Here is an 18722-nt window from a genome sequence, read left to right as displayed (position 1 = left end):
AAATTACCATTAGAAATCTCCGCGAGATTCCTTCAACAAGTACACTTACCCGTCTGCTGCGGAAGGATAGTGCCTGTAGTTCATCAAATTTATAATCACATTCATAGCCCCTTGTTGAAAATGATTCCTAAAATGAGTAGAAAATTAGCAATTTTAAACAACATAACGTTTTTTCATCGCTGTGGAGGAAAACGGATTTACCTTAGCAAAGAAATAAGCAGTTCCAGAAATTTATACAAAAAGTGTGATGCGTTGCCAATTGAAGTGTATATAATAGGCTTACAATCACAGCAGAAGTATTTTAGCTGTGTTGTTTTCCAGGCATGTAAGGGGGCATTTGCCCACCCCCCCCCCCCCCCCCATATTTTTCTTGTCTAAAATCCCCAAAATCACGTAAATTTCCACTTTTTGCGGCGATTTTGCCCACCCCTGAAATTCACTTCCGCCATGCCCCCCCCCCCCAGAAAAAATTCCGACGCCGCCTCTGTTTATAGGTCTTATATATAACTAAAGGGCCATATGGCTAAATTATACATTCTCATTGCAACATGGCGTCCAAAAAGTGTGCCAATTTGTCTTTAGTTTCAACCTGACAACTACTGTGTACTTTGGTTTAAACTAATACTAGTACCAGAACGTTAGAACAATCAATTAGCTATTGATATCAAAATAAATTCATTATGATCAGTAAAAGATAAGTTATGGTGGTTTGTATTTCATCTGCCCCTTAATATTGCCATTTTATATTGTTTACACATGGTAAATTTAGATTTACTTTTGTTCTCTCTAGCTACCTAACAACTATTGAGTGCTTTGCTTTAAAATAATACTAACAAGTTAGAACAATCAATTAGCTACATATTGATATAATAATTGTAATAAAGACAAATGTGAGAAATATTTAATGATGAATCTCAACACAAGGAAGTATATATAATAATCTTGGTGTGTCGAAATTTGAAATATAAACTTGAAGGGAAAAATCCAAAAGTTTGATGAAGTCATAAACGAAAGTCCTTTTGTTATGGGGAGTGGGTCAAAAAGGCCGATTGCGTTAGTAAAAAGTAGTTAAAAGCTATTTAAAGCCATAATCTTTTTTAATGAGTTTGGTCATTTTTTTCCAAATCTGACGTTTACACATGCCAGTCCCAACTTACACGTAATTGGATTCAACCAAATTCATTGTGTTTACATGACAAAAGCAAATTTGAATTAAAATCCCCCATGAGAACACCACAGTTAGGGAACAAACCAAAAGATCGATGACGTCCTATAAACGTCACTAGTTTGGTTTCTCGGCTGACCCCCTCCCTCCCTGCCAGAAACGTAATCTTGAAATGTTGAAAATTTAGATCTATGCCTAATTATACTAAACGAGGTATATTAAACTGGACATAGCATATTGCCCTATACTATCGATGTGGATGGATCAATAAAGCCGGCATATCAACACAACTTGTGACACAAGTACACCTACTGTCTACTGATTTCCTCAAAATTTCCCAAACTTCATTACCTATATTACAAAGTGAATAGATTCATCAGGTTTGTTCATCAAATCAATTAGTAATTTTGCTTGCCAAAACCAGTAAGTTTTTACTAAATATTCGTCCATCTCGTCGGAGGACTTCATCAGATGTGAGCATCTGATCCACTTTCCCGGGAAACTGGCTTCCGGTTGTAAGTAGTCTTACTTCCAGTCTTCAAAAATGGGTCAAATTATTGCCCCCAAAACGCCAGGACAATGTAGATCTATCAGAAAATCAACTCAAAAAATGGGTGACTAACTTATCCAAGCACAAACTGTCGGAACCGGAGGAAAGGGCTCAATTTCGCGGTAAGTTGCGATCATATTCCCAATGAAGAATTCATTGTTGCCACGGAAAAAGCATGCAGTTTCATCCCTGCCGATGAAAGACCGGCGCTTAGAGCTGAAGTAGTAGGTGTACTTAGAAATGCGAAGCCCCCTCAGTCTAACATCACGAAAGAGGAGAGGTTAGCCATCAATTCCCTCAAGAATAATGACTCGATCTTGATTATGGGCGCAGACAAGGGTAGGTCAACTGTAGTCTTAAACAAAGTAGATTATGAAGAAATGGTTCACGAAATGCTGAAAGACGAAAGAACTTATGAAAAACTGAAAGCTGACCCAACCCCAAAGTATAAGCGAAAGTTAACTTCCATCCTTGCTAGACTTAAGAAAGAGAACAAAATTGATGAGAAACAATATAAGCTTTTGTACCATACCACGGCAAATACACCACTTCTCTACTGTACCACAAAAATCCACAAACAAGGTAACCCAGTACGACCAATCGTCGATTATACAGATTCCCTCGGCTATGAGACATCTAAGTGGAGTGTGTATTGAGGACAATGAAATTTTCAACTCGCACGACGTGGTGTCCTTGTTTACAAATACGCCAATAAAGGAGGCCCTAGATGTGGTTAAAAAAAGACTGGTAGAGGACAAAGATCTAAAATTGCGCATCAAACTTAAAGTTGAAGACATTATCGAACTCCTTGAATTTATATTAACCACCACTTATTTTGAATTCAGAGGTGCCATACAGGCAACGGTTTTGCGCCGCGATGGGCAGCCCAGTCAGCCCCATCATAGCAAATTTCTTTGTGGAATTTTTGGAACAGCAAGCAATCGCCACTGCACCCGATTGATTGTAAGCCACGGTATTGTCGTCGTAATGTGGATGATTTGCTAGAAATAATAAAAACAGGTCAAGTTCAAAACCTAACCGATCATCTAAACACAGTCGACAAAACAGACAGTATAAAATTTACCTATGAAGAAGAGAAAGAAGGGAAAATACCATTTCTCGACACGCTAATTGTCCGGAAACCTGATTGTTCGGTAAAGCTCCTGGTATACAGGAAACCAACCCACACTGACCAATATCTCAGTTTCAAGTCAGAACACCCCCTCCGGAAAATGGGTGTAGTCCGAACCCTGTTTGATCGCATGTACAGCGTGGTTACGGATGAAGCGGATAGAGCGAATGAAGAGAAACATGTGAGAGGAGCCCTGAAAAACTGTGGCTATCCAAAATGGGCAGTGGACCAAGTGAAAGCAAAAATGCAACAAAAAACAAAACCAGCTGAAAAACCTGGCGTAAAGAAAGATCAAAAGAATGAGGACAAAGGCAAGGGCATGGTAGTGCTCCATTATGTGAATGGAATTTCTGAACGAGTCCAAAGAATTTTCAAAAAGCACAAAGTCGACACCGCTATGAAACTACATCAAACCCTCAAAAAAATCCTGGTCCACCCCAAAGACAAAAGAGACAAACTAAAAACAGGCAATTGTATTTACGAGATCGGCTGCCAAAATTGCGATCTCAGTTATGTTGGCGAGACCTCTCGATTGTTTGGGATTCGGCTTGCGGAACATCAAGCGGAAGTTAAGAAAGCCAACGAGAAAAAGTTCACACGGTCAGAACGTAGGGCATCCGAGGAAGAACAAACTAAGTCGGCCATATCTGATCATGTCGCAAGGGCAAATAAGTACGAGCAGTGATTGAGATCAGAAAGAGGGGGACAAAGACCATTAATAGAGAGGAAGGCACTTATTTCCTAAGTCACGTATTTGACCCACTTTTGAAGACTGGAAGTAAGACTACTCACAACCGGAAGCCAGTTTCCTGGGAAAGTGGATCAGATGCTCACATCTGATGAAGTCCTCCGACGAGATGGACGAAATATTAGTAAGTAAAAACTTACTGGTTTTGGCAAGCAAAATTACTAATTGACTTTAATACAAACATCACAAAGCAGACCATACTATTGTACTACAATTATGAAGTTCTTGATTCCTAATTTATATTAGGGGTTATTCAATTATTATGAGCCGCGGTGGGTAAATTCCCATATGGCGTGCCAAAAATTGCTTCCTCCCTCTCGGCATGCCAACAATTGCTTGCCCCCCTCTCGGCCTGCCAAAATATTTGCACCCCCTCTTTGCACATCGTCAGCCTGCTACGCTAGTTGCCTAAGTCATTTTTTGTAATTTTGAGAACAAAGAACAAAATGTGGTTCAAGCATGCATCAGTTACGTAATCACCCTAATTATTTCGGATTATTCCCTTTCATTTGTATCATTATCATTTGTTCTTATGCAAAGATTGGTGAATAAATATGTTTAAATGCATGTTTGAACCATATTTTGTTCGTTGTTCTCGAAATTACAAAAAATGACTTAGGCAGTTAGCGTAGCAGGCTGCTGACGGCATGCCAAATTTTGCAAACTTTAGATTGTCTAGATTTAAGATGCGAGCGTCGCGGGCATGAAATTTTCTAGTGCTTTTCTAAGCCTTCTTAGAGCGTGTTATTTAAAAGGTGCCCCGTAAATGTGTACCAAAAACTACCCCCCTGTCTGACAAAAAATGCTTCAACCCCCCCTTCGGCCTGCAAAAACATTTCGGAATTTATATTTGAAAATATACCATGCTGTTACCGAGCGGCGAGGGTTCTCTTGTTTTGTTAAACGTAATAAAATTGTACATTTGAGTTCCTGATGTTATAATGTTATATTACTTTGTCAAAATAACTAATAAGTAAAATAAAAAATAACTAAGCTAATAGTTTAAAAATCAACACTGTTCTTGCCAGAGAATCCCTGGAAGTTTTATACCATTTCTTATCTTATTTTACAGGCCAAAACTTCAATAGTTAATATAAACAATAATGTAGAAACTGGACAGCCTTGATGTACATCTTTCTTTTAATGGACAAAATATTATACGATACCATTTTGCACAGAGCAACTTTCGCTTCATTTCATTTCATTTGCTTTTCTCGATGAATAGCTCTTTCATGTTTCCATTCCTTGTCCTTCATTGGAAATTTAGAATTTCTTTATTCTTCCTTCTTTCACTTCCTCATATGTCTTTTCTTTCTCACTTTCGGTTTTCTTTATTCTGTATTCTTTGCTTCTTTCTTCGAACTATATTATTTTCATCTTTCCCAGGGTATCTTTTTCTACTTGCTTGTTTCTTGTTCGCGCTATTTCTTTTCTTTCTCTCTTTTTCTATCTTGGTTTTGTATCTTTATTTGCTGAGTTTTTCCCTGCTCTTCTCTCCGGAACTGGTTTTCGTTGCTTCTATACTTTGCTACCCTTTTACTTTTTTCTTTAATTCAAAATTCTTGTTTCTTCTGATGAAAGTGGTGAAGAATATTTTGAGAAAGAAATGAGGTTAGGGAATAACGGTAAAAGCGACGCAAGGCTGAACAATTTGTTTTTCTTTGTCCAAACATTTGCGTTTATATCTTGTGTTTTACAATTGAACATTTATCATGTTTATGAATCGGGGATTTCCTTGATTCTGTTTTTATTTTCTTTGCATTCACGATATTACAATGTACATATTGTAAGTTTCTAAAAATATTCAACAATATCTGAATATGTTTTCCTTTCTTTCATGCTTGGACCCCAAGCTACCCCCCCCCCCCCAAAAAAAGAACCATTTTGATGAGGAAAAGCTAATAATAGCAGATTCTTCAACCCGATGTTTTTTTTACAAACGTAATCGAGTATTTTTACCCCTCCCCCTAAATGAAACTAGTTTCGTTTATAGGACGTCATCGATCTTTTGGTTTGTTCCCTTAAGCGGCTGAGATAATGAGTGAGTTCTTCTTTCTGTCAACCTTTACATTTGCTCTAGCACTCACATGCTTACATCGATTTTGACCTAACTTGGTCACAACCATCATTGACCATGCCCCTACATGTCACATGAAACTCGTGGGTCAAAGATCACGCATGGGTCATAGGGTCAAAAACGTGATTTCAACTCAAAATGCAGCTTCTCCCACAATTTAAGCAGGACAGTGACGCCACTTGCACACATGCATTGTTATTACCTAGTATCTATAGGGTTTACACAGATTTGGGGTCAAAGGCCATTAAGGGGTCACTTCCGTTATAAAAACAAAATACCTTCAAAAATGTTATTAGCTAAGAAAAGCATAGGACAGTAACGGTATGTTCACACATGAATTGTGGTTGGCCAAAGTATATGTGGTATTTTTTATTTGGGGTCATTAAGGGGTCACTTTCGTTATTAAACGGAATACCTTTAAAATGCCCCTCGGCCACAAATAACATGGCAAGTGATGGCACGTGCACACAAGCATTGACATTAGCCAATGTCTGCGGGGTTTTCATAAATTTTGGGGTCAAAGGTCATTAAGGGGTCACAACACGGCAGTGTTCGTGGTCTTAGTTGCATTTTTTCCTTATTTCATTGTCATAATTTTTTCTATAGAATATGTTGACATGGAACGATTTATGTATATATTATTTTTTCAAAGGTTTCCATGACTACTTGATTCATGCATGCATGAGAAGACACGTGAATAATTTTCATAAAGATCACATGACCCATGAATTTTGCAGGCCCTATAGCTAAGAATAAAGGTAATTACATATAATACCATGGTTACAGGTAGACTTACTCTATTAAATTTAGTTTATTTATGGAATGACTTCATCTTCCATTTTTTTTCAGGTATTAAAGTGTCAGTGTCACAATTCATAACCATACATTTTGGCCAAGGATAATAGACTTTAGCAAACATGGAAACATATGAATTAATTTACATAGTTTACAAAATTTATTCAAACAAAATAGATGGCAAATTAAATTATTGTAAATGATATTACTATTACACTTTGAAAATAAAAATGTTGAGCCCATGCAGTTTTTCATTATTTATTTCTAACCCGGTGTGTTAAAAAGGTGGAATAGCGCTGGTTTAGATGGACGAGGATGAACGGCTAATCAAGCTTGCAGCAAAATAGCCACAATAGCAAATTGGAATTGTGTATTAATTCAAAACTTAGAACAAACTAAAGATAAGTCTTCAATTCACCTATTTTTAGAGTTTCATAAAAATTTTACCATTTCTTATGTATTTCTTTATTTTTTGAAAATTACCTAAATTTTTACACATTATAATCTCTTTTGCCTACATGGAGTGTGCTATGGTTTCCAAACTTTCAGGGATGGTGTATAAGCTTAATACCTAAATTCTCTCGCCAGCTTTTTGGGATAAAGTGTTTAATTTTATAGAAAATTATTTTTTAAATTTTTGATTTTAGGGAAATTTAGAAACACCTATAACTTAAAATAGAAACACTTAATTTTAAAAAAGCTGTACGTTCGCGTTGGAGTAAATTTGAGTAAGAAATCCAATCAATATTTCTGAAGTTGCCGTTCCAGTTAAAGTAACTTCATTCCGCAAAGTCTCTAATAACCGATGAATACGTTAACATCATTCCCACCAGTGGCGTAGCGTGGGTCATCCGATTGGGGGCCACCGACCATGATTGGGGGCACCAGGTCTGATGGGGAGGCACAAGCCATATGATATATTGGCTATTTTCCTATGTGATTTTCTAAATTTTGCAATCGATTGGGGGCACGTGCCCCTATGACGCTACGCCACTGCTTCCCACTCACATAATAAACCAACAACAAAGATTCAAAATGATTGCCTCTTGTTTGCTGTGTGTTAATTACTTAATGTATAGTTTGAAAATGTTAATCTATTTAACAGCGGATTAAATGTAGAAATATAAAAGAGTGAGTCGCAAATGACCATTTGCAAATTTATAGCTAATTAAACCATATAATTTTGGGTTTAATTCATGATGCAGTCATGTCTACAGTAGAATTCATCTCGACCTTTGCAGGACTTAACCCCATTAAAAGCTATTAAACCAAGATAACACTCATTGAAACAGCTCAACTGATTAAATCGGATCTTCTCTGGCTGTGCACATGTGACTGTTTTCATGTGCGATATCGCAATAAAGTTTGTATTAAAGCTTCAGTTGGGTAACCGATTATAAAGGAAACGAAAGGAAACAATGGTATGTGTACCATTGTTCACGAAATGAGACAATGGCGTGCTTTTTGTAAACCAGCATTCTTGAAAATGAGCAACATAATGATTGTTGACTTAACACTGTTTGGAAATAATTTCTTCATATTTTTGGTGTTATCTGTCGTTTACATATCCTTCCTAAAACACAAAAGTACGACCCTCTCCAAACACCTAAATTAGCTAAAAATTTAGGACATGTTACAAAACTATATTGTCTAGAATTTTAGAAGAGTCTTTTAATATTGGCCGGTTATTTTTCTCACAGCGACGTTAACTAGGCAATGTACTATTACCTATAACATTAACTAAAACACCAAAGTACGAATATTTCCAAACATCTAAATTAGCTAAAAATTTAGGACATGTTAAAAAACTATATTTTCTAGAACTTTAGAGGAGTACTTTTAATATTGGCCGGTTATTTTTCACACAGCGACGTTAACTAGTCATATCCCCATACTGTTAACGTAGGGCTATTTGTAGGGGTCACGCGTCAATGGGAAAGAGCACTGTGTATTGTGTATAGGAAAACGGACAGTAACTGCAGTATGTTTGGGCCACTTAGTATTCGTATTTGTCTAGAAATACTGGAATTTTCGATATTTCACATTTAAGTTAGAGGGAGGGGAGGGGTTCAGCCTCCTAACGAAAGGACTTTCGTTTATAGGACTTCATCGAACTTTTGGGTTGTCCCCTAAGGGATGTGGCTAATATTAAGCAGATGCTAAAAGGGCCCCGTATTGCTCCTTGGCCATGGGCCCCCGAGAATCTTGCTACACTCCTGTTCAAACAATCAATTAGATATATATTGATACCAAAATGAATTAACTATCATGAGTAGAAGTAGATATATGGTGGTTTGTATTTCCCCTATGCCTTTAATTTTTCCTATTTGCGGGGTTTATGCTATACACATCCATACTGTATATGAAATGACCTGTATTTTGGTCCTGCGCCATGAGTTGGGACCCCTTTCGGCATATGGCTGGCAGTTTGTCTCGATTTTTGCAGGTTTACATGCTCCGATAATCACAAGATGACTGACATGTAGTAACAAAGGCAAGAGTCACTGCTATTTGATTACTTCGCCTGTGATTGGCCATTGTCCATTGGCCATACATCACTATGATACAATATAGCCTTTTCAAAATGTAATACATGTTTGCTTGACTGCATTGACAATACCCGGGAACAATACACACAGTATATGCATTGGACCAGAGACTGTGTATGAAGGGACTCGAAACGGATTATAGATAGCTATTGTCAAGCTATTGTTATCAGATTATCTTGTATGACCTTCGATTACATGCGAGTTGCATCGAGGGCGTGATGTTTGTTTTCTTATTATTTACTCATGTTGCCCTATTCAAATATTTCTAAAGTTATGTCAAAAAGAGTGCTTGCACGAATGGTCATTAGTTCAAATCATCCTCCAGACAAGCTCCATAAGATATGCTAATGCATGGAGTAGAAAGATTTACTTTGATCTATACCAGTTTACAGGTGATTGGTATTGTACTCCATGCATTTGCATATGTCTTCTGGAGCGTGTCTGGAGGATGATTTGAACTTATGATCTTCCGTGCAAGCACCCTATTGTGTAAATTGTCTATCCTTTGTAGAACACAATTTCTGTGTAGCGATGGTGATTTTGGTATCTAATTATCAGATTATCAGATTATCTTAGCAGTCAAGTTGACTCAATCGATAAGGCGTTCGACTATGGTGCGAGAGGTAGCGAGTTCGAACCCTGGTGGTGCCTAGTATGCTCTCGTGGAAAAATTGAGTTATCTTGAAATTCCCTTGGACAAGGAACTCGCTGCTAATTTGTCTCGTTGTATCCCGTACGAAACTCGGGGAGCTGATCCTGGTTGCGATGGTTATTTGTGGAATGTCTAGGGTGTGCGCTCTTGAAGCAGCAAAGTCCCTGAATTGTTGTTTAATGGTTTATGGAATGATGTGGGGCCATAGTGGTCAGCGACAACCTGTAAAGTGTGCTGAGGCTTGTGGATCAACGTCTAGGCGTTGTGCCTGTGCGTAGCGCACTATAAATCACTGCGCTTTTCTTCTTTTTTTTTTTTTTTTAATTATATGTTTTCTTGCATGAGAAATACAACTACGCAACTTAAAAAACTGTACATGGAACCGATGACCTAATAATTACAATATGGATGTTTTTAGCAGCCCTGTTGCAAAAGGGGGTCATCCAGGAGGTAAATTCACTGGGTGGGCAATTCAATTTATTTTTGCCCTCAAATCAGGGAACATAATTTACTGGGTGGGCAGTTCTAAAATGAGGACATGTTTTTGCAAAGAAATCGGCTTAAATGTAAAAAGTGAAATTTAACCTCCCCATAATATGGACCTTAGGAAAATGGCCTTTTGTGATAGTTCCCAAACTTGGAAAAAGAAAAAGTAATGGGAAGGGAAATGTTTTTATTTGGTACGGTAGTGAAATAAAATTTTGAACAGTTACTATGTAACTTCTAACCAATATCACACATATTATAGTCACAGATTAGAGACGGTATTATGCTAATTAGTATCTGATATGCTAAATGTGTTGAAATTATTTGATAAAAAATTATGAACATCTGTTTGCATTTAATTTAAAAACATGAACTAAATTGATTTTTATTTATTTATTTACATATAATTTGAAATATAAAGGATTGCCTACCCAATATTTTACCAAGTAGGCATACTAATATTTTTAATGTTTACAAGTATTTCCTGGCATGTGATATTAGTTTTCCCATTTTTTTTAAAAATGAATTTACTGGTACTATCATTTTAGACAGTATTACCGACCTTGAAGTTTTTCGACCTATTTCCCAACAATAATATTTTGTATTATTTTGTATTTTGTATTATTTTGTATTTAAGTAATAGCTACAATGTTGCACAAAATGATAGAGAAACAGGTTGAATCAGAGTTGAAAGGTGTAAAAAAAAACATTATGTATTCCAGGCACTTCTTGAAATGAGAAATGTATTATCTCGATTTATTTCTCAAAACTAAACCCACGCCAATAAAGATTTCAAATTATGAGCTCAGTGAATTTTTTCAGGTTTTGTGTGGAAATTGCACAAAATATATATTTTTTTAATTTGAGCTTCTTATACCATTGTTTACTGTGTGATATCTATTTCTGCATCAAAGTTCAACGTAACTAAATAAATTGGCACATGTTATGAAAAAGATACATCACTTTCAAATAACAACAGTTATTTAAAGAGATATCATCATGGTTCTAGTTTATATGGTGCACATAATTTACTGAGTGGGCATTTTTGGGCAATGGACAAGTTGAATTTACTGAGTGGGCAAAATAATTTGCTAGGTGGGCAAATGTTAATCTGTTATTTATCTCCCTGGGGTCATCGGTTCCTTGTATAGTTTTTAATTTGCTTAGTTGTATTTCTCATGTAAGAAAACATATAATTAGACACCAAAATTACCAAAATCAGACGTTATAACTCATGGTCAGAATTTAAAAAGGTCGTTGACCTTTGGAAATTTATCATCAAAGCGCCCTCTAGAAAGGTCTGACGCATAACAAACTATACATTTTTGGAATCCTCATGACCATACGAGTATTTTGATATATTACTTGGCATAGTTGGAACACTCTGAAAATTTGACCCCCATGTGACCTTGATTGACCCCTCCCCGGAATGCCCGGAAGTTTCAGGAGGTGAGCCCAAGCTAAATTTATTCACAATCAATCAAAGATCCCAAAATGACTCTCAAACTTTTGTTCTATGATTTAGTCACGGAGTCTACAGGCTGGTCCTCTACTAAGAATGCTATAACAAATTTACATTTTTCTGGAATGTGTACACCGTACGCTTTCTGTTCCTACTGATTTCGATACTGAAATAATTCTTAAGATAACGTTCTTTGATTATTTATGTTGGCATTTCTAGAGTCAATCATTATATGCAAACATGTAAGCTCATTTCGCAATGTACAAGACAAGCCCGGGAAGACAAGCCACACGCTGTGTTGTAACTGTGCTTGGGTTCGTACCAGGGTATCGATCAACGTAGTGCCGTACTATTACACTTACTTTCCTATTCGGCGAGGATGACAATTTTGACCTCCTCATCTATTTACAAATAGAAAGGTAGACAAAAGACCGTTCCAATTCTCCAAACATTCAAGTATCAGAAGGATGGTCCACAATAGCGTGATTCACGTAACAGGGATTTCAAACGGAAACAGTTCAGACCCAGAGCACGATCATGTCAGAAAAGTATATTTTGTTCTGGGCAGTGGCGTAGCGTCATAGGGGCACGGGGGGCACGTACCCCCCAATCGATTGCAAAATTTTAAAAATCCCATAGGAATATTGCCAAAAAAACGGCTTGTGCCCACCAATCATGGTCGGTGCCCCCAATCAGACCCACGCTACACCACTGGTTCTAGTTGAAAACAAAAATAAAGAAATACGTAAGGGGCGAAATAAATACAAATACAAGACCTTATCTTCTCAAGCATGATACGAGGAACATGAAAAAATATAAGAAAAAATACAAAATTAATTAAAAGGGCATTTCGTGATCCACAGCCTCATCCCCCCACTTTTCTCAAAAAACGTTGAGATTTTTATATCCCTGTAAACCCCTGGATACATAATGTTTATGTACAAAATATTTCTTGCAGATTATTTAGTTTAGATATCGTGAAATTTCGTTCTGCATACCAGAACGAAATTACAACGTATTGTCTATGGAGCAGTGTGATACACATAATCATGCATAATCGCGAACACAAAATCGCAATCAACTGAAATTTTGGGAATAGGTTTTTATCGTGGATATCTACTGGAAAATGTCATAAAAAGAGGATGCTAGGATCACGAAATACTCCTTTAATTAATTAGTTAATTAAAATTACAATAATGAAAGCTAATTTTTTTTCATTTACAAAAATCATAAAATAAATGAAAAATGTTTAATGTATATGGTCGAATCCAACCAAAAGTGTCCACGGGCCAAAAATAAAAGTCCTTTTGCCCATTGATTGATGACATATTGGCCTTATAGGAACCAAAAGTGCCATTACTAATCTTGAAAAATAAATCCAGGACGAGTGATAGTAAATGTGATATCAAAACCCAATGTTACCTACGAATACCACTAGGATGCTTTCACTATCGCAATACTAATCAACCTAAAACAAATGGAATATTCCCATTAACGCTTTTTTCGTGTAATGTAGACCACAGGGTGTCAGGAAAATGCTAGCTCAACCAGAAAATATTTGTTTTTATTTTTATAACGCGATCAATATGATCTTAGTCAATTTATGCTAGTTTATTTTTGAAAATGAAGTTTAGGTCAGTTTCTGTATTTTATTTATCAAATGAGTATGAATCAATTTACACATTGTATAAGAACGAGTAGGATATATGTTTTCAAGAATATTAGGAATTATAAGCATACACCTAACGCTTTATACAATGAAAAGGTGAACAAACCCGGGTATTCGTAGGTAACATGAGCGATTTAACAATATCTATATTGAGTTTACAGGTTTAAAGTTTGCTATTATGGTAATGAATTAATAAAATGGTAGTTTGTAGATCTCTTTCAGATGGTACGTCCAAATGAATAAATGCTATTACCTTAGATCAAAATTTTTTGATGCTTTTAGCAAGATTTTGACCACTTCATTTTGATATACAAGTAGTTAATCAGCAATTTTACATAATAAATAAATGTTGAATGAATCCGTATATGGGTAATAATAGTGTCCTGGGGTACCGCTTAAAGTTTTTGACAATTAATTTCCATTGGTAGCGACACTTCATTACACATGTCATGTATTATGCTGTATTCGTAAGTAACATTTCAGTATTTGTAGGTAAGAATTAGACTTTTGGTGGATATCCCAATCAAAACTTCATTTTATAAAGCACTTTGAATGTATCATTTTCTTTATGTGCGTTTATTGATACTTTAGACCCTATCATGTATTAATAATGTCGGTTCACAGCGGTTGAAAGAGTATTGAAGTAAGAAACAAAGGCACTAAAGTGACTTTAATTTGCTTAATTGCACACAACTCGCTTAAAACCGTTATTGCAGACTTGTGAAGTCCATCTTGGAGTCAATTACGTCTTGTGGCCTTACGTTTGAGGGCAACTACAATTAGCTTTATACCAGGGTCCATCATTATGTTGTCTAGATCATGAGACAATGAGAACAGTCGTTTTTTCCATTGTATTCGTAGGTAACCTTAGCGAAAACGTCAAAAGTTACCTTCGAATAAATCAATTTGGACACAAATTACTCAAACACCAGAAGGTCGGTAAACATTTAAAATGAAGCACACATGACAGTTGACAAATCCAAGTATTTATCCCTTCTAATCTTCTTTGAATCTGATTTTTCTTTCAAATGAGCAGACCGTCGTCTATTTCAGTACATATTTTTCAACAATTAAGCCGTATTCAGTTTTGCATGGTGGGCATGTATGTGAATTCGCAACTTTCATTGACATATGATTTGATAGCAAACATACAGGCCTTCGTTATGTACCAATATGGGCATTGGCATGAATGGCGGTGTTTCACAATACTGTCATGATGTCAAATTGTATTCGTAGGTAACATTCGGTTACCGAAATTTACCTAAGAAAACTTGCTTTTATTGTTGACATCTCAGAAATATTTAAACGCAGGCTATTGAATCTTGGTAGAAATAAAGAGTGTATTACCCTGCACCTATTGCTTAACTATTGTTTACTATTCTCTCACTTTGTGGAAATGACACAGCTTTTAACATGTATTCGGAGGTAATGCATATTTTTTTACCAAACCTACCTTTGTGCCATTTAGAATTTCTGGCAGCTAAACACAATAATAAAGATGCCCGAATGCAATGCATTTCAGTATTGGACATATCAAAGCTTGTATCAATTGCGCATTTATTAGTGATTTCCATTTTTAAAGATATATCTAGTGCTATGAAAAATTGTATTCGTAGGTAATGTAAAAAATACCACTCAAAAAATGATCACAAAAAATTCATAATTATGTACAAATATGTGAAAAATTGAACAGGCAATCTTTGAATACACGCCTTTCAGGAAATCAATTTAGATTCAATCCAATGACTTCTTTTCATAACTGATTTAGACGTTTTAAAAATACTTTAAGAAATATTTTGAAAAATGGGTAAAAATAGCATGTTTTGGGGTCTCTGTGTCTAAGTTTTTCACAGAAGGGGTCTTATTATATATGGCGCGAAGCGTATGATCAAGGCGAATAAACACAATACAAAAATGAATGCCAATTGATTAATACTTTTAAGTTATGGCCCTGAACATGCCGTGTACACTTTTCGTTGGATTCGACCATATGTAGACTTCTCCGTAGTCCACTTGCCAATTGTGCTTCTGGCTATTACATTTAAGCTTAAAACTCTGATTCAATTATTTGTGCACAATTGATAGATTTTCACATCTGATCTTTTCAGTCACCGTACTCCCTCTGTTTGTTAGCTTCCCAAGTGGACTACTGACTTTGGATTGCGGATAACATTTTTAACACGGGACTCTATGGAGAGTTAGGCCAATTTCTGGCCTAACTAAAATTGGTCATGATATAATGCATCTTTAAATGAATCTGGCTTGTGATTGTTCCCCCAGATATCGTTATTGTTTAAATCCTCCCGACACGTACCATTACCATTAACTATATGGTACACAATTATCTATGGAATGCTTTTGTGGTGGCGCGAAAGTTGGTGGATGAACGTGCGCATCTAGGGCGAATTGTACCACCATGCTTAGTCTTGTGGTTTAGATTTGCCTACGTTTTTTACTGTAAATTTACTGTCACAAATATAATTATATAAACTTTTTCATAACCATTTATACTAGTATTTTGATGTAATAAATATCAGTATAATTTCGAGTTCAACTGAATGCGTTCATCATGATTAATAACATATTTTTATTTATCAAAAATCGACTATGGCATAGTCTAATGTATATGATGATATACACAAAATTAAAAGAAAATATTTCAGGTTCGAATTAAAACAAAAAGAATGAGATATTTTGTCAAGAATGATGGGCGTAGTGGTATGGCGAATCACACGACGGAAATACGGCAACGGTGCTGCATGTTTCTGGCTGATTGTGCTAACTATTCACATTTACGCTGAAAATATTCTCGTTTTCGCACATAGATGCATAAAAGGGACGATATTTGATATTGTATGTAAGTTTGAAGACAATCCCTGTCGTAAACCAATAGGGTCACCCCTTTAAATGATCGGCCATCGTTGTCAGCCAAACCTAATACTAGGGATGACCATCATAATTTCATGATCAAAATCGGTCAAAAACTTTTCGAATTATGAATTTTCAAAGTTTCCCATTCTGACCGGTCATTGGAACGAAATAAATTGACAAAGTCTAAAAATAGCAATGTGAGCAAAATTGTTATAAGCATATATTAACCTTTTTATATTTCTTTATTTTAATATATATGCAAACATGAAACAAGCATATTGTGAAGTATCAAAGGGGTTTCTTATGAAATGGCACTTTACTAGTCAATAGCATTAAGTATTTCTTCAAACTGAGGCACTGAAATCATGCTTTTAGAAAACATTTGCCAAAAATCATCCATAATGGCCGAAGTGGCACAAAATCAAAAGTCCAGGTGAACTTTTTTTCCACAACAATATACACTACACATAAGAAAAATACTAATGTACTACAAGGGATTTTCAACATAGGATTCCAAACAATCAAGTACCAACATGCACAGCTTTGTCCTGATATCACTTCTGGGGTTTTAACAAAATGTTTAACCTCTATTGTGATTGGCAGCGGCATAAGGTATCTCTTTGATAGCTGATAATGCCCAGCCATGCAGCAAGTGGCTAATATAACTGACCTTGATAGGCTTGAATGAATACTGTCATCTGCTACAAAACCATCACACTCTAGGACCTGGTCACTCCATATGCTACAGGGAGCACAGTACTTTAACAATGGAGTGAAAGACTCATTATTGATTAGGCGCGTATTTTAAAAGTACAGCTCCTGTGCGTGTATAGCAACAAGTCAGTGCAGATGGTATAAATATAAGAAAATGTTTTGGGTTGAGATCAGGTGAAAAATACAACAAATGAGCACGAAACTTCACATTTATGTTCAGAAAGGTGTGTATTTAACATGATTCGAAAGGTGTATGGAAATTCCAAAGGGAAGCTGGTGATTTAATTTTTAACTCGAGATCTACTTGTCCATTTTTTTAACCTTTTTACAGAGGGTATGATAGAGGTAATAACGACAACTCTGCCAAATTACAGCTCAGTAGGTCAAGGTTTTCACCTGATCTTATTCATCTGAATATTTTGTGCCATTCTGAGCAGTGCTGCACTTGGCCACTGGTAATTAAGCGCACTGTGGCGATGGACCAATTTTGACTCACACTTACAGAAAAACCAAATAAGTCACGTTGCTGTAATTTGCAGGATAGTTACAAAACATAATTGGCATTAACATTTCCAATTTTTACAGAACAATTATGAAAAATAAAAGAATGAGCTGAATTTAGAAATGTCTGTGCAAGCAGTGCACAGTTGAGCTCCCGAAATGTCTATGGGAGTGTTCTAATCAAGTTGATGGTTCATTGGTCATCCTACTTATACCCTTGAACATAGGTCACCGCTGCTCACCATAACCCCAAAAACCATTGCTCATCTGGTTTTCTCACAAAGATGCATAAATTGGACAATATTGATATTGGACAGCGTGTGTAAGTTTGAAGGCAATATCCCCTTTAATGAGGACATAATAGAAAACTAATAGAAAAGTATTGTAATTATGAACGAAGACAAAACAATGAAGTGATTAAACAGTTAATATAGTCTGTATATCTACCACGAATCACCGGCACTAGCTTTGAAGTTCAGCGTGTTCTGCGTTAGCCTAGCGTTACTCGGTGCGTGTACTGTACATATCTTTACGCGAGCGATCATCGTGTCGCATATGTACATGCAAGAAAGTACGCAAAGCCAACGCAGCACACGCTGAACTTCAAAGCCAGTGCCGGTGAATCGAGGTAGATATACAGACTGTAGTATTATTAAAAACGCATTTTACTTACTTTTTTGTTGAATAGGAAGATATTTCAGTTTGCATATACCTGCCAGTGCCCAAGTGAAGGAGCAGCAATACATTACCACCAAATAATATTGCTAGTATAAAGACAACGGATTTTTTATTGCGTAGTTTGTATAAAGACATAGTCGCTAATTGTGACAGAAGAATAAAATGAAATAGACCACTGATATCTAAATTCGTCACTAACAATATTTTCCTCGGTAGTTACACGTTGACTGAAATGCTTTTTCTAATTAATATATCCATTTGTACACATGCCAGTCCACCCCTACACGTAGTTGGATTCAACCAAATTCATTGTGTTTACATGACAAAAGCAAATTTGAATAATGAGTGAGTTTTCTGTCACTTATCAGAGGATGTATAAAGACATTCACATAACCCAATGGGGTTGCTTCTTGGTATGCTTAGAGGCACACTCCCTCTGAAATCCAATCGAGGTTCCCTCCCGCCCATTATACATCCCTAAAACAAGCAAAATAAGCTACAGGTTGTCATGACAATACTAATGCTCATTATTAATAACTTAAGGTGCACTAGAACTTCCATTCTATACCATATAGGCATTTATTTATTAAGTTCATTCAAGCATGCAGAATTGTCATTATCCACCGTACCTTAATCGTCTCATAGAAGTAATACCACTTGTGGTAATTACAAA

General features: G+C 36.2%; 1 protein-coding gene across 1 annotated transcript in view; it reads right to left on the bottom strand.

Moving 5' to 3' along the window:
• The window catches only part of LOC140147881 (alpha-N-acetylneuraminide alpha-2,8-sialyltransferase-like), a 26345-nt gene extending 7962 nt beyond the window's left edge, over positions 1 to 18383 (bottom strand). The window contains exons 1-2 of the mRNA XM_072169663.1: positions 18045 to 18383; positions 50 to 127 (exon numbers count right to left, since the gene is read on the bottom strand). Coding sequence (XP_072025764.1) covers positions 50 to 127; positions 18045 to 18184 — 218 coding nt within the window. The 5' untranslated portion in view covers positions 18185 to 18383. The remainder of the gene's footprint in view (positions 1 to 49; positions 128 to 18044) is intronic.
• Positions 18384 to 18722: the final 339 nt, after the last annotated feature.

Source organism: Amphiura filiformis, chromosome 1 (genome assembly GCF_039555335.1).
Source record: "Amphiura filiformis chromosome 1, Afil_fr2py, whole genome shotgun sequence".
Lineage (NCBI taxonomy): Eukaryota > Metazoa > Echinodermata > Ophiuroidea > Amphilepidida > Amphiuridae > Amphiura > Amphiura filiformis.
This window is presented reverse-complemented; position numbering and strand designations above follow the sequence as displayed.